Source organism: Petromyzon marinus (assembly GCF_048934315.1).
Source record: "Petromyzon marinus isolate PM22_M1 ecotype Great Lakes invasive population chromosome 67 unlocalized genomic scaffold, UKy_Petmar_22M1.pri1.0 chr67_unloc.4, whole genome shotgun sequence".
Taxonomy (NCBI): Eukaryota; Metazoa; Chordata; class Hyperoartia; order Petromyzontiformes; family Petromyzontidae; genus Petromyzon; species Petromyzon marinus.
In genome coordinates this window covers 415158-428868 of record NW_027422594.1, presented here as the reverse complement: position 1 = coordinate 428868, position 13711 = coordinate 415158, and the positions used below count along the sequence as shown (strand labels likewise).

The following is a 13711-nucleotide window of genomic DNA, read 5'->3' as shown; positions in this document are numbered from 1 at the left end:
ACGACCACCACCACCACTACTACAACCACCAAAACCACCACCACTACAACCACCACCACTGCAACCACCACTACAACCACTACAACCACCACCACAACCACCACCACAATCACTACAACCACTACAACCACCACCACTACAACTACCACCACAACCACTACAACCACCACCACTACAACCACCACTACTACAACTACCACCACTACCACAAACACCACCACTACAACCACCAATGCTACAACCACCACCACTACAACCACTAATACCACCACTACAACCACTACAACTACTACCACTAACACCACCACTACAACCACCACCACAACTGCAGCCGCCACCACCACTACAACCACCACCACTACAACCACCACAACTACCACTTACCACTAACACCATAACCACTACAACCGCCACCACAACCACAACCACCACCACTACGGCCACTACTACCACCACCATTACTACAACCACCACTACTGGTTGTTGTTGAAGTTGTTGTTGTAGTAGTTGTAGTAGTTGTTGTTGTTGTAGTAGTTGTAGTAGTTGTTGCAGTAGTTGTAGTAGTTGTTGTTGTAGTAGTTGTAGTAGTTGTTGTTGCAGTAGTTGTAGTAGTTGTAGTAGTTGTTGCAGTAGTTGTTGTTGTTGTAGTAGTTGTTGTAGTAGTTGTTGTTGTAGTAGTTTTTGTTATAGTTGTAGTAGTTGTTGTAGTTGTTGTTGTAGTAGTTGTTGTTGTAGTAGTTTTAGTAGTTGTAGTTGTTGTAGTAGTTGTTGTAGTTGTAGTAGTTGTAGTTGTTGTTGTAGTAGTTGTTGTAGTAGTTGTTGTAGTAGTTGTTGTTGTAGTTGTAGTAGTTAGTTGTTGTTGTAGTAGTTGTTGCTGTAGTAGTTAGTTGTTGTTGCAGTAGTTGTAGTAGTTGTTGTAGTAGTAGTTGTTGTAGTAGTTGTTGTAGTAGTTGTTGTAGTTGTTGTTGCAGTTGTTGTAGTAGTTGTTGTAGTTGTTGTAGTAGTTGTAGTAGTTGTTGTTGTAGTAGTTAGTTGTTGTTGTAGTAGTTGTAGTTGTTGTAGTAGTTGTTGTTGTAGTAGTTGTTGTTGTAGTTGTTGTAGTAGTTGTTGCAGTAGTTGTTGTTGTTGTTGCCTCACAGCTGTGCCAGGCCAAAGGCTTCATCTGTGAGTTCTGCCACAACGACAACGACATTCTTCACCCATTCCAGCTCGCACGCTGCCGCCAGTGTGATGGTACTCACCACTCACTCACCACTCACTCACTCACTCACCACTCACTCACCACTCACTCACCACTCACTCACCACTCACTCATACACTCACTCATACACTCAATTATACACTAACTCACTCACTCATACACTCACTCATACACTCACTCACCACTCACTCATACACTCACCACTCACTCACTACTCACTCACCACTCATCACTCACAACTCACTCACCACTCACTCACCACTCACTCACTCACCACTCACTCACCACTCACTCACCACTCACTCACCACTCACTCATACACTCACTCATACACTCAATTATACACTAACTCACTCACTCATACACTCACTCACCACTCACTCACCACTCACTCACCACTCACTCATACACTCACTCATACACTCAATTATACACTAACTCACTCACTCATACACTCACTCATACACTCACTCACCACTCACTCATACACTCACCACTCACTCACCACTCACTCACCACTCACTCACCACTCATCACTCACAACTCACTCACCACTCACTCACCACTCACTCACCACTCACTCACTCACCACTCACTCACCACTCACTCACTCACCACTCACTCACCACTTACTCACCACTCACTCACCACTCACTCAGCACTCACTCACTCACTCACCACTTACTCACCACTCACTCACCACTCACTAACTCACCACTCACTCACCACTCACTCACTCACCACTCACTCACCACTCACTCACCACTCACTCACTCATCAACTCACTCACTCACCACTCACTCACCACTCACTCACCACTCACTCACTCACCACTCACTCACCACTCACTCACTCACCACTCACTCACCACTCACTCACCACTCACTCACTCACCACTCACTCACCACTCACTCACCACTCACTCACTCACCACTCACTCAGTCACCACTCACTCACCACTCACTCACCACTCACTCACCACTCACTCACTCACCACTCACTCACCACTCACTCACTCACCACTCACTCACTCACCACTCACTCACTCACCACTCACTCACTCGCCACTCACTCACCACTCACTCACCACTCACTCACCACTCACTCACTCACCCACTCACCACTCACTCACTCACCACTCACTCACCACTCACTCACCCACTCACTCACTCACTCACCACTCACTCACTCACCACTCACTCACTCACTCACCCACTCACCCACTCACCACTCACTCACTCACCACTCACTCACTTACCACTCACTCACCCACTCACCATTCACTGACCACTCACTCTCCACTCACTCACCCACTCACCTATCACTCACTCACCACTCACTCACCACTCACTCACTCACCACTCACTCACCCACTCACTCACTCACTCACCACTCACTCACTCATCACTCACTCACCACTCACTCACCACTCACTCACTCACCACTCACTCACCACTCACTCACCCACTCACTCACTCACCACTCACTCACTCACCACTCACTCACTCACCACTCACTCACCCACTCACCACTCACTCACTCACCACTCACTCACTCACTCACCACTCACTCACCCACTCACTCACCCACTCACTCACTCACCACTCACTCACCACTCACTCACCACTCACTCACTCACCACTCACTCACCCACTCACCATTCACTGACCACTCACTCACCACTCACTCACCCACTCACCACTCACTCACCACTCACTCACCCACTCACCACTCACTCACCCACTCACCACTCACTCACCACTCACTCACCACTCACTCACCCACTCACCACTCACTCACTCACTCACCACTCACTCACTCACTCACCACTCACTCATCCACTCACCACTCACTCACCACTCACTCACCACTTACTCACTCACTCACCCACTCACCACTCACTCACCACTCACTCGCCACTCACTCACCACTCACTCACTCACCCACTCACTCACTCACCACTCACTCACCACTCACTCACTCACCCACTCACCACTCACTCACCCACTCACTCACTCACCACTCACTCACCACTCACCACTCACTCACTCATCAACTCACTCTCACTCACTCACTCACCACTCACTCACCACTCACTCACCACTCACTCACCACTCACTCACTCATCAACTCACTCACTCACCACTCACTCATCACTCACTCACTCATCAACTCACTCACTCACCACTCACTCACTCACCACTCACTCACCACTCACTCACCACTCACACAGACAAATCTCCCCCGTGTAGCCTCTAACAGACTGTAGGGGCAAGTGCTGTTAGTAGCGAGTAGCACCTGTGAAGGTAGACACAGACAAAGGTCCCCCGTGTAGCCTCTAACAGACTGCAGGGGCAAGTGCTGTTAGCGAGCAGCACCTGTGAAGGCTACCGGCACCGTGGCACACGAGGGGGGTGGGTGGCTACCAGCACCACGCCCGGCCGCCTTTGTCTCCCCAGTGGCGATGTTCACTACACACCCATGGCACCAGCCACTCTTTTGAGGCCGAGTCGACCTAGGGGAGGCCCAGAACCGGTTCAGATCACCTGCGGTTATATTGGCTGCGAAGCAGGCAATCGAACCCGGGGCCGCCAGGTCCGTCGCCCCGTCTGTGCCCAACAGCTGCCCTGCCGCCGCTCCCCGCACGGACACACGCACGGACACACGCACGTACACACGTACAAACACACACACAAACACACGCACGTACACACGTACAAACACACGCACGTACACACGTACAAACACACGCACGGACACATGCATGTACACACGCACGGACACACGCACGTACACACGCACAAACACGCACGTACACACGCACGTACACACGCACGTACACACGTACAAACACACGCACGGACACACGCACGGACACACGCACGTACAAACACACGCACGTACACACGCACGGACACACGCACGGACACACGCACGTACACACGCACAAACACACGTACACACGCACAAACACACGTACAAACACACGTACACACGCACGGACACACGCACGTACAAACACACGCACGTACACACGCACGGACACACGCACGGACACACGTACAAACACACGTACAAACACACGTACAAACACACGCACGGACACACGTACAAACACACGCACGTACACACGCACGTACACACGCACGTACACACGCACGTACACACGCACAAACACACACACGGACACACGCACGTACACACGCAGTACACACGCACGTACACACGCACGTACACACGCACAAACACACACACGTACACACGCACGGACACACGCACGTACACACGCACAAACACACGCACAAACACGCACGTACACACGCACGGACACACGCACAAACACACGCACGTACACACGCACGGACACACGCACGTACACACGTACAAACACACGCACGTACACACGCACGTACACAGTACAAACACACGCACGTACACACGTACAAACACACGTACACACGCACAAACACACGCACAAACACACGCACGTACACACGCACAAACACACGTACAAACACACGTACAAACACACGTACAAACACACGCACGTACACACGTACAAACACACGCACGTACACACGCACATACACACGCACAAACACACGCACGTACACACGCACGTACACACGCACGGACACACACACGTACACACGCACGTACACACGCACGGACACACGTACACACGCACAAACACACGCACGTACACACGCACGTACACACGCACGTACACACGCACAAACACACACACGTACACACGCACTCTGCTTGTTGTCGTTCCCTGCTGTCGCCGCCTGTTCTTGCCGGTGGTTGCTGCTGCTGCTGCTGTTGTTGTTGATAATTGGTTGGTTTTTTTTTACACCCTTTTATCCGGAAACAAAACTGACACCTTTTTTTGCACGGTGTAAATGCTCCACCCCGAGGTCTCGTACTCTGATGGTGCATTGTCTCTTTGAGTTGTGCGGCGCCTTTTTTGGCGTCTTCTGGTCCAACACCAACGTGAGACTTAAGGGCCTCTAAAGAAAAGCTGTCTCGGGCATGGACCAATCAGTTTCAAAGACAGTGCCACATACATTATCAGAGTTGTTGATGTTTTGTGTTTGCGTTCCGACCGCAGGTATTGTGGTCAATGTAAACATGACTCCTTGTCAAAAAAAAGACGACAGTTTTGTTGCCAGATAAAAGGGTTAAAAAAACAATTATCATATTCTTTGGTTCTTTCGGTAAAGTCACCACGTAGAATGAGAATAAAATAATAAATTGATAAAATAAAATAACACAATAATATTCTCACGACGTTTCGGCCACAACACAAGCGGCCTTCATCAGGTGAAGGGACGAGACTGTCTGGAGGACACCACTCCAGCGCTGGAGTCCTACCAGACAGTCTCGTCCCTTCACCTGATGAAGGCCGCTTGTGTTGTGGCCGAAACGTCGTGAGAATATTATTGTGTTATTTTATTTTATCAATTTATTATTTTATTCTCATTCTACGTGACTTTACCGAAAGAACCAAAGAAGATGAATCCTTGCAGTCACGAAAGCTTTAAGTCGAAAATTATCATATTTTGCTACTGGCAAATGAGGTTTCCAGTGGTGGTGTTGTTGTTGTTTTTGCAGAGTGCCGCGCCTGCTTCCACCGCTCCTGTTTCCTGCCCTCCCTCCCGTGCCCCCGTTGCCAGCGGCGACGCTCGCGCAGGGAGGAGATGGATCGCCACGACGACGACCCCGGCCTCCCCGCCAACGGCCCCCGTCTCCCCGACAACGGCCCCCGTCTCCCCGACAACGGCCCCGTGTCCCTGAGGACGACCCCGTCTCTCTGATCGCCCGGGTTTACCCTCAGCCGCGCTGTTACCGTGACGGCCGTTGCCACCCCATCGGTGTAGACAACGCCCTCTTACGATTGGCCGTGAGTTCCGGCGGGCTCTGGTTGTAGCAAGGACGTCGCGAATGTCGGAAGAGAAGAGCGGGGTCGGGAGTCTCAGGCGAATCGATCCGATCTGAGGAGGCGTCGTGACATCGTAAACTTTTGCTCATGTAAGAGCCGTTGCATCATCCCCCCCCCCGCCCCCCCCCAATTGCCAATCAGCTGTCGCCCAGACGGTGTCACCCAGGCAACGTGGCCGCCATTACGTCACCCGGGCAATATGGCCGCCTCGACGTCACCCAGGCAAGATGGCCGCCACGACGTCACCCAGGCAAGATGGCCGCCACGACGTCACCCAGGCAAGATGGCCACCACGACGTCACCCAGGCAAGATGGCCACCACAATGTCACCCAGGCAAGATGGCCGCCACGACGTCACCCAGGCAATATGGCCACCACGACGTTACCCAGGCAATATGGCCGTGACCACGTCACCCAGGCAAGATGGCCGGCCACGATGTCACCCAGGCAAGATGGCCGCCACCACGTCGCCCAGGCAAGATGGCCGCCACCACGACCTCAACCAGGCAACATGGCCGCTATCTTTGCTCCATGTGCTTAACCCGCTCCATGGTTGGGAGTGTTTATGCAGAGGCTTCACTCTTCAATTCCAGCAGGCCGCCCTGGTTAATACTGCGGTGTGTGAACTGTTAGACAGGGACTCCTCTACTTATTAACAAGTTAGGTTCCAGAGGTCTGTTTGTAAGTCCATTTGTTCGCAAGTCAAACTTTACTCCTGTCGATTCAGAACATGTTGTACGGCATGTACACTGGAGCACGGTGAATGGCTTTAAAAGTTGATTCACCTGTACATGTAGATGCCACTGGTTCTTCACGTTCTGCAGATGTAGATGCCACTGGTTCTTCATCTTCTGCAGATGTAGATGCCACTGGTTCTTCACGTTCTGCAGATGTAGATGCCACTGGTTCTTCACGTTCTGAAGATGTGGATGTCACTGATTGTTCATCTTCTGCAGATGTCACTGCTTCTTCATGTTCTGCAGATGTAGATGCCACTGGTTCTTCATGTTCTGCAGATGTAGATGCCACTGGTTCTTCACGTTCTGGAGATGTAGATGCCACTGGTTCTTCACGTTCTGCAGATGTAGATGCCACTGGTTCTTCACGTTCTGCAGATGTAGATGCCACTGGTTCTTCACGTTCTGGAGATGTAGATGCCACTGGTTCTTCACGTTCTGCAGATGTAGATGCCACTGGTTCTTCATGTTCTGCAGATGTAGATGCCACTGGTTCTTCACCTTCTGCAGGTGTAGATGCCACTGGTTCTTCACGTTCTGCAGATGTAGATGCCACTGGTTCTTCACGTTCTGCAGATGTAGATGCCACTGGTTCTTCACGTTCTGCAGATGTAGACGTCACTGGTTCTTCACATTCTGTAGATGCCACTGGTTCTTCACTTTCTGCATATGTAGATGCCACTGGTTCTTCACGTTCTGCAGATGTAGATGCCACTGGTTCTTCACGTTCTGTAGATGCCACTGGTTCTTCATGTTCTGCAGATGTAGATGCCACTGGTTCTTCACTTTCTGCATGTGTAGATGCCACTGGTTCTTCACGTTCTGCAGATGTAGATGCCACTGGTTCTTCACGTTCTGCAGATGTAGATGCCACTGGTTCTTCATGTTCTGCAGATGTAGATGCCACTGGTTCTTCATCTTCTGCAGATGTAGATGCCACTGGTTTTTCATGTTCTGCAGATGTAGATGCCACTGGTTCTTCACGTTCTGCAGATGTAGATGCCACTGGTTCTTCACGTTCTGCAGATGTAGATGCCACTGGTTATTCACGTTCTGCAGATGTAGATGCCACTGGTTCTTCATCTTCTGCAGATGTAGATGCCACTGGTTCTTCACGTTCTGCAGATGTAGATGCCACTGGTTCTTCACGTTCTGCAGATGTAGATGCCACTGGTTCTTCACGTTCTGCAGATGTAGATGCCACTGGTTCTTCATCTTCTGCAGATGTAGATGTCACTGGTTCTTCATGCTCTTCAGATGTAGATGTCACTGGTTCTTCACGCTCTGTCGATGTAGATGCCACTGGTTCTTAATGCTCTGTCGATGTAGATGCCACTGGTTCTTCACGTTCTGCAGATGTAGATGCCACTGGTTCTTCACGCTCTGTCGATGCAGACGCCACCACCGCCATCTGTTGAACTTACGAATCTCGGTCCCAACAGGCAACTGGACTTACGGAACGCGTTTGTTCGTTCCTCTGAAAGTTCGTAAGTCGGATGTTCGTAAGTAGAGGAGTCGCCGTACTACTGCCACGACTCCGCGCCCCATCTGCTTCACCCGCAGTGGACGTTGAAAGATCCGCCGAGGCGTCGTTCGCAAAGAGTTGGGCCGTGGTGCGCCACCGTGATGGGCGCGGATTTGCCAAATGTTTGCAAATGTTACAAAGCAGCCGCAATCATCGCCACCCCCTACTACTGGCAGCAGGCCAATGCACAGGGACAGTTGCCACTGGGGGTGCCCCTAGGCTAGACCCACACAGCGGCAGCCATCACCACCCCCTACTACTGACAGACTGATGCACAGGGACAGCTGCCACTGGGGGTGCCCCTAGGCTAGACCCACACACAGCGGCAACCATCACCACCCCCTACTACTGACAGACTGATGCACAGGGACAGCTGCCACTGGGGGTGCCCCTAGGCTAGACCCACACACAGCAGCAGCAGCAACCATCGCCACCCCCGACTGAAAACCACATCAAATGTTCCAAATGCACTCAATCGTTACGAAATGATGAACTTACTACTGTTGATTAATTTAATGATTAATGTTATTACATGAATGTTTATCGATCATGAATTATGCATTTGTTATTATTACATTCATAACGTGCCTATGATTATCATTAACCCCGGGGAGCCTCACCGAATGTCAAGACTCGACAAGCCAGGGTCCTGTTAAGCTGTTGGAAGGGGCGATGATGATGCTCATGATGATGATGCTGCTGCTGCTGCTGCTGCGAAATCTCTGTCGTGGAATTTGCTGCAGGGAATGTCTCCGCACTGATTGTGGAGGGTTGGTGGAGGGGGGAGGTCGTGGGGATTTTTCGTCGATAGCAGTTCCACTGTGGGTGTGGGGTTTAGCTATGGGAGGAGGACATCAAGTAATTCAGAGGAAACCCCCATGCAGGACGGGGAGATAAGACACAAACTCCACTCACTCTGTACAACACAAACTCCACTCAGTCTGTAGAACACAATCTCCACTCAGTCTGTAGAACACAATCTCCACTCACTCTGTAGAACACAATCTCCATTCTGTAGAATACAATCTCCACTCTGTAGAACACAAACTCCACTCACTCACACTCTGTAGAACACAAACTCCACTCAGTCTGTAGAACACAATCTCCACTCACTCTGTAGAACACAATCTCCACTCTGTAGAACACAAACTCCACTCACTCTGCAGAACACAAACTCCACTCACTCTGTAGAACACAATCTCCACTCTGTAGAACACAATCTCCACTCTGTAGAACACAAACTCCACTCTGTAGAACACAAACTCCACTCACTCTGTACAACACAAACTCCACTCAGTCTGTAGAACACAATCTCCACTCACTCTGTAGAACACAATCTCCATTCTGTAGAACACAATCTCCACTCTGTAGAACACAAACTCCACTCACTCACACTCTGTAGAACACAAACTCCACTCAGTCTGTAGAACACAATCTCCACTCACTCTGTAGAACGCAATCTCCACTCTGTAGAACACAAACTCCACTCACTCTGCAGAACACAAACTCCACTCACTCTGTAGAACACAATCTCCACTCACTCTGTAGAACACAATCTCCACTCTGTAGAACACAATCTCCACTCTGTAGAACACAATCTCCACTGTAGAACACAATCTCCACTCTGTAGAACACAATCTCCACTCACTCTGTAGAACACAATCTCCACTCTGTAGAACACAAACTACACTCACTCACACTCTGTAGAACACAAACTCCACTCACTCACACTCTGTAGAACACAAACTCCACTCACTCTGTAGAACACAAACTCACTCACTCTGTAGAACACAATCCCCACTCACTCACACTCTGTAGAACACAAACTCCACTCACTCACACTCGCTCTGTAGAACACAAACTCCACTCACACTCTCTAGAACACAAACTCCACTCACACTCTGTAGAACACAAACTCCACTCACTCTGTAGAACACAATCCCCACTCACTCACACTCACTCTGTAGAACACAAACTCCACTCACTCTGCAGAACACAATCTGCACTCACACTCTGTTGAACACAAACTCCACTCTGTAGAACACAAACTCCACTCACACTCTGTAGAACACAAACTCCACTCACACTCTGTAGAACACAAACTCCACTCACTCACACTCGCTCTGTAGAACACAAACTCCACTCGCTCTGTAGAACACAAACTCCACTCGCTCTGTAGAACACAAACTCCACTCACCCTGTAGAACACAAACTCCACTCACTCACACTCGCTCTGTATAACACAAACTCCACTCACGCTAACTCTGAATAACACAAACTCCACTCACACTCGCTCTGTAGAACACAAACTCCACTCACACTCTGTAGAACACAAACTCCACTCACACTTGCTCTGTAGAACACAAACTCCACTCACTCACACTCGCTCTGTAGAACACAAACTCCACTCACTCACACTCTGTAGAACACAAACTCCACTCACACTCAGTAGAACACATTTTCCACTCACTCTGTAGAACACAAACTCCACTCGCTCTGTAGAACACAAACTCCACTCACGCTAACTCTGTAGAACACAAACTCCACTCACTCACACTCGCTCTGTAGAACACAAACTCCACTCACACACTGTATAACACAAACTCCACTCACTCACGCTAACTCTGTAGAACACAAACTCCACTCACACCCTGTATAACACAAACTCCACTCACACTCGCTCTGTAGAACACAAACTCCACTTACACTTTGTAGAACACAAACTCCACTCACTCACACTCACTCTGTAGAACACAAACTCCACTCTCACTCTGTAGAACACAAACTCCACTCACACTCGCTCTGTAGAACACAAACTCCACTCACTCACGCTCACTCTGTAGAACACAAACTCCACTCTGTAGAACACAAACTCCACTCTGTAGAACACAAACTCCACTCACACTCTGTAGAACACAAACTCCACTCACACTCGCTCTGTAGAACACAAACTCCACTCACGCTCTGTAGAACACAAACTCCACACACTCTGTAGAACACAAACTCCACTCACTCTGTAGAACACAAACTCACTCACACTCTGTAGAACACAAACTCCACTCACTCTGTTGAACACAATCCCCACTCACACTCACTCTGTAGAACACAAACTCCACTCACTCTGCAGAACACAATCTGCACTCACACTCTGTTGAACACAAACTCCACTCTGTAGAACACAAACTCCACTCACACTCTGTAGAACACAAACTCCACTCACTCACACTCGCTCTGTAGAACACAAACTCCACTGACACCCTGTATAACACAAACTCCACTCACACTCGCTCTGTAGAACACAAATTCCACTCACTCACAATCACTCTGTAGAACACAAACGCCACTCACTCACACTCGCTCTGTAGAACACAAACTCCACTCGCTCTGTAGATCACAAACTCCACTCACCCTGTAGAACACAAACTCCACTCACTCACACTCGCTCTGTATAACACAAACTCCACTCACGCTAACTCTGTATAACACAAACTCCACTCACACTCGCTCTGTAGAACACAAACTCCACTCACACTCGCTCTGTAGAACACAAACTCCACTCACACTCGCTCTGTAGAACACAAACTCCACTCACTCACACTCTGTAGAACACAAACTCCACTCACACTCAGTAGAACACATTTTCCACTCACTCTGTAGAACACAAACTCCACTCACACACTGTATAACACAAACTCCACTCACTCACGCTAACTCTGTAGAACACAAACTCCACTCACACCCTGTATAACACAAACTCCACTCACACTCGCTCTGTAGAACACAAACTCCACTCACACACTGTATAACACAAACTCCACTCACTCACGCTAACTCTGTAGAACACAAACTCCACTCACACCCTGTATAACACAAACTTCACTCACACTCGCTCTGTAGAACACAAACTCCACTTACACTTTGTAGAACACAAACTCCACTCACTCACTCTGTAGAACACAAACTCCACTCTCACTCTGTAGAACACAAACTCCACTCACACTCGCTCTGTAGAACACAAACTCCACTCACTCACGCTCACTCTGTAGAACACAAACTCCACTCTGTAGAACACAAACTCCACTCACACTCTGTAGAACACAAACTCCACTCACACTCTGTAGAACACAAACTCCACTCACACTCTGTAGAACACAAACTCCACTCACACTCTGTAGAACACAAACTCCACTCACTCGCTGTGTAGAACACAAACTCCACTCACACTCGCTCTGTAGAACACAAACTCCACTCACGCTAACTCTGTATAACACAAACTCCACTTGCTCTGTAGAACACAAACTCCACTCACTCACACTCTGTAGAACACAAACTCCACTCACTCACGCTAACTCTGTATAACACAAACTCCACTCACACTCGCTCTGTAGAACACAAACTCCACTCACACTCGCTCTGTAGAACACAAACTCCACTCACACCCTGTAGAACACAAACTCCACTCTGTAGAACACACACTCCCCTCACTCTGTAGAACACAAACTCCACTCTGTAGAACACAAACTCCACTCACACTCGCTCTGTAGAACACAAACTCCACTCACACTCGCTCTGTAGAACACAAACTCCACTCACACTCGCTCTGTAGAACACAAACTCCACTCACTCGCTGTGTAGAACACAAACTCCACTCACACTCGCTCTGTAGAACACAAACTCCACTCACTCACACTCGCTCTGTAGAACACAAACTCCACTCACTCACGCTCACTCTGTATAACACAAACTCCACTCATTCACACTCTGTAGAACACAAACTCCACTCGCTCTGTAGAACATAAACTCCACTCACTCACACTCGCTCTGTAGAACACAAACTCTACTCACGCTCACTCTGTAGGCCACAATCTCCACTCACACATAAAGGACGAGCGAGTCGAGAATCGAACCCGGGGGGTTGTTGCTGTGAGGTCTCTCGCTCCACCACCGACACCACCGCCACTCTGCCACCCTGAATGCACTTTGTTGTCATCGCGATGATTGTAACGTTGTATTTACTTAAATTAAAGCCGCGTGACACTCGAACCTGCGACACCGCACATTACAAGGGGAGGGGGGGGGCACGTTCACAGGATGTGCCACCCTCGGGGTGAGTGGGTTAGGGTTTGTGGGTAGGTGTGTGGGTGAGTGGGTTATGGTTTGTGGGTAGGTGAGTGGGTGAGTGGGTTAAGGTTTGTGGGTAGGTGTGTGGGTGAGTGGGTTATGGTTTGTGGATGGGTGAGTGGGTTATGGTTTGTGGGTAGGTGAGTGGGTTAGGGTTTGTGGGTAGGTGAGTGGGTGAGTGG

General features: G+C 49.5%; 1 protein-coding gene across 1 annotated transcript in view; it reads left to right on the top strand.

Annotated features, from left to right (window-relative positions):
* Positions 1-13451, top strand: part of LOC142907961 (run domain Beclin-1-interacting and cysteine-rich domain-containing protein-like) — a 59632-nt gene extending 46181 nt beyond the window's left edge. Inside the window, exons 16-17 of the mRNA XM_076058007.1 lie at positions 1140-1233; positions 5819-13451. Of these exons, the coding sequence (XP_075914122.1) occupies positions 1140-1233; positions 5819-6021 (297 nt within the window). The 3' untranslated portion in view covers positions 6022-13451. The remainder of the gene's footprint in view (positions 1-1139; positions 1234-5818) is intronic.
* The last annotated feature ends 260 nt before the right edge of the window (positions 13452-13711 follow it).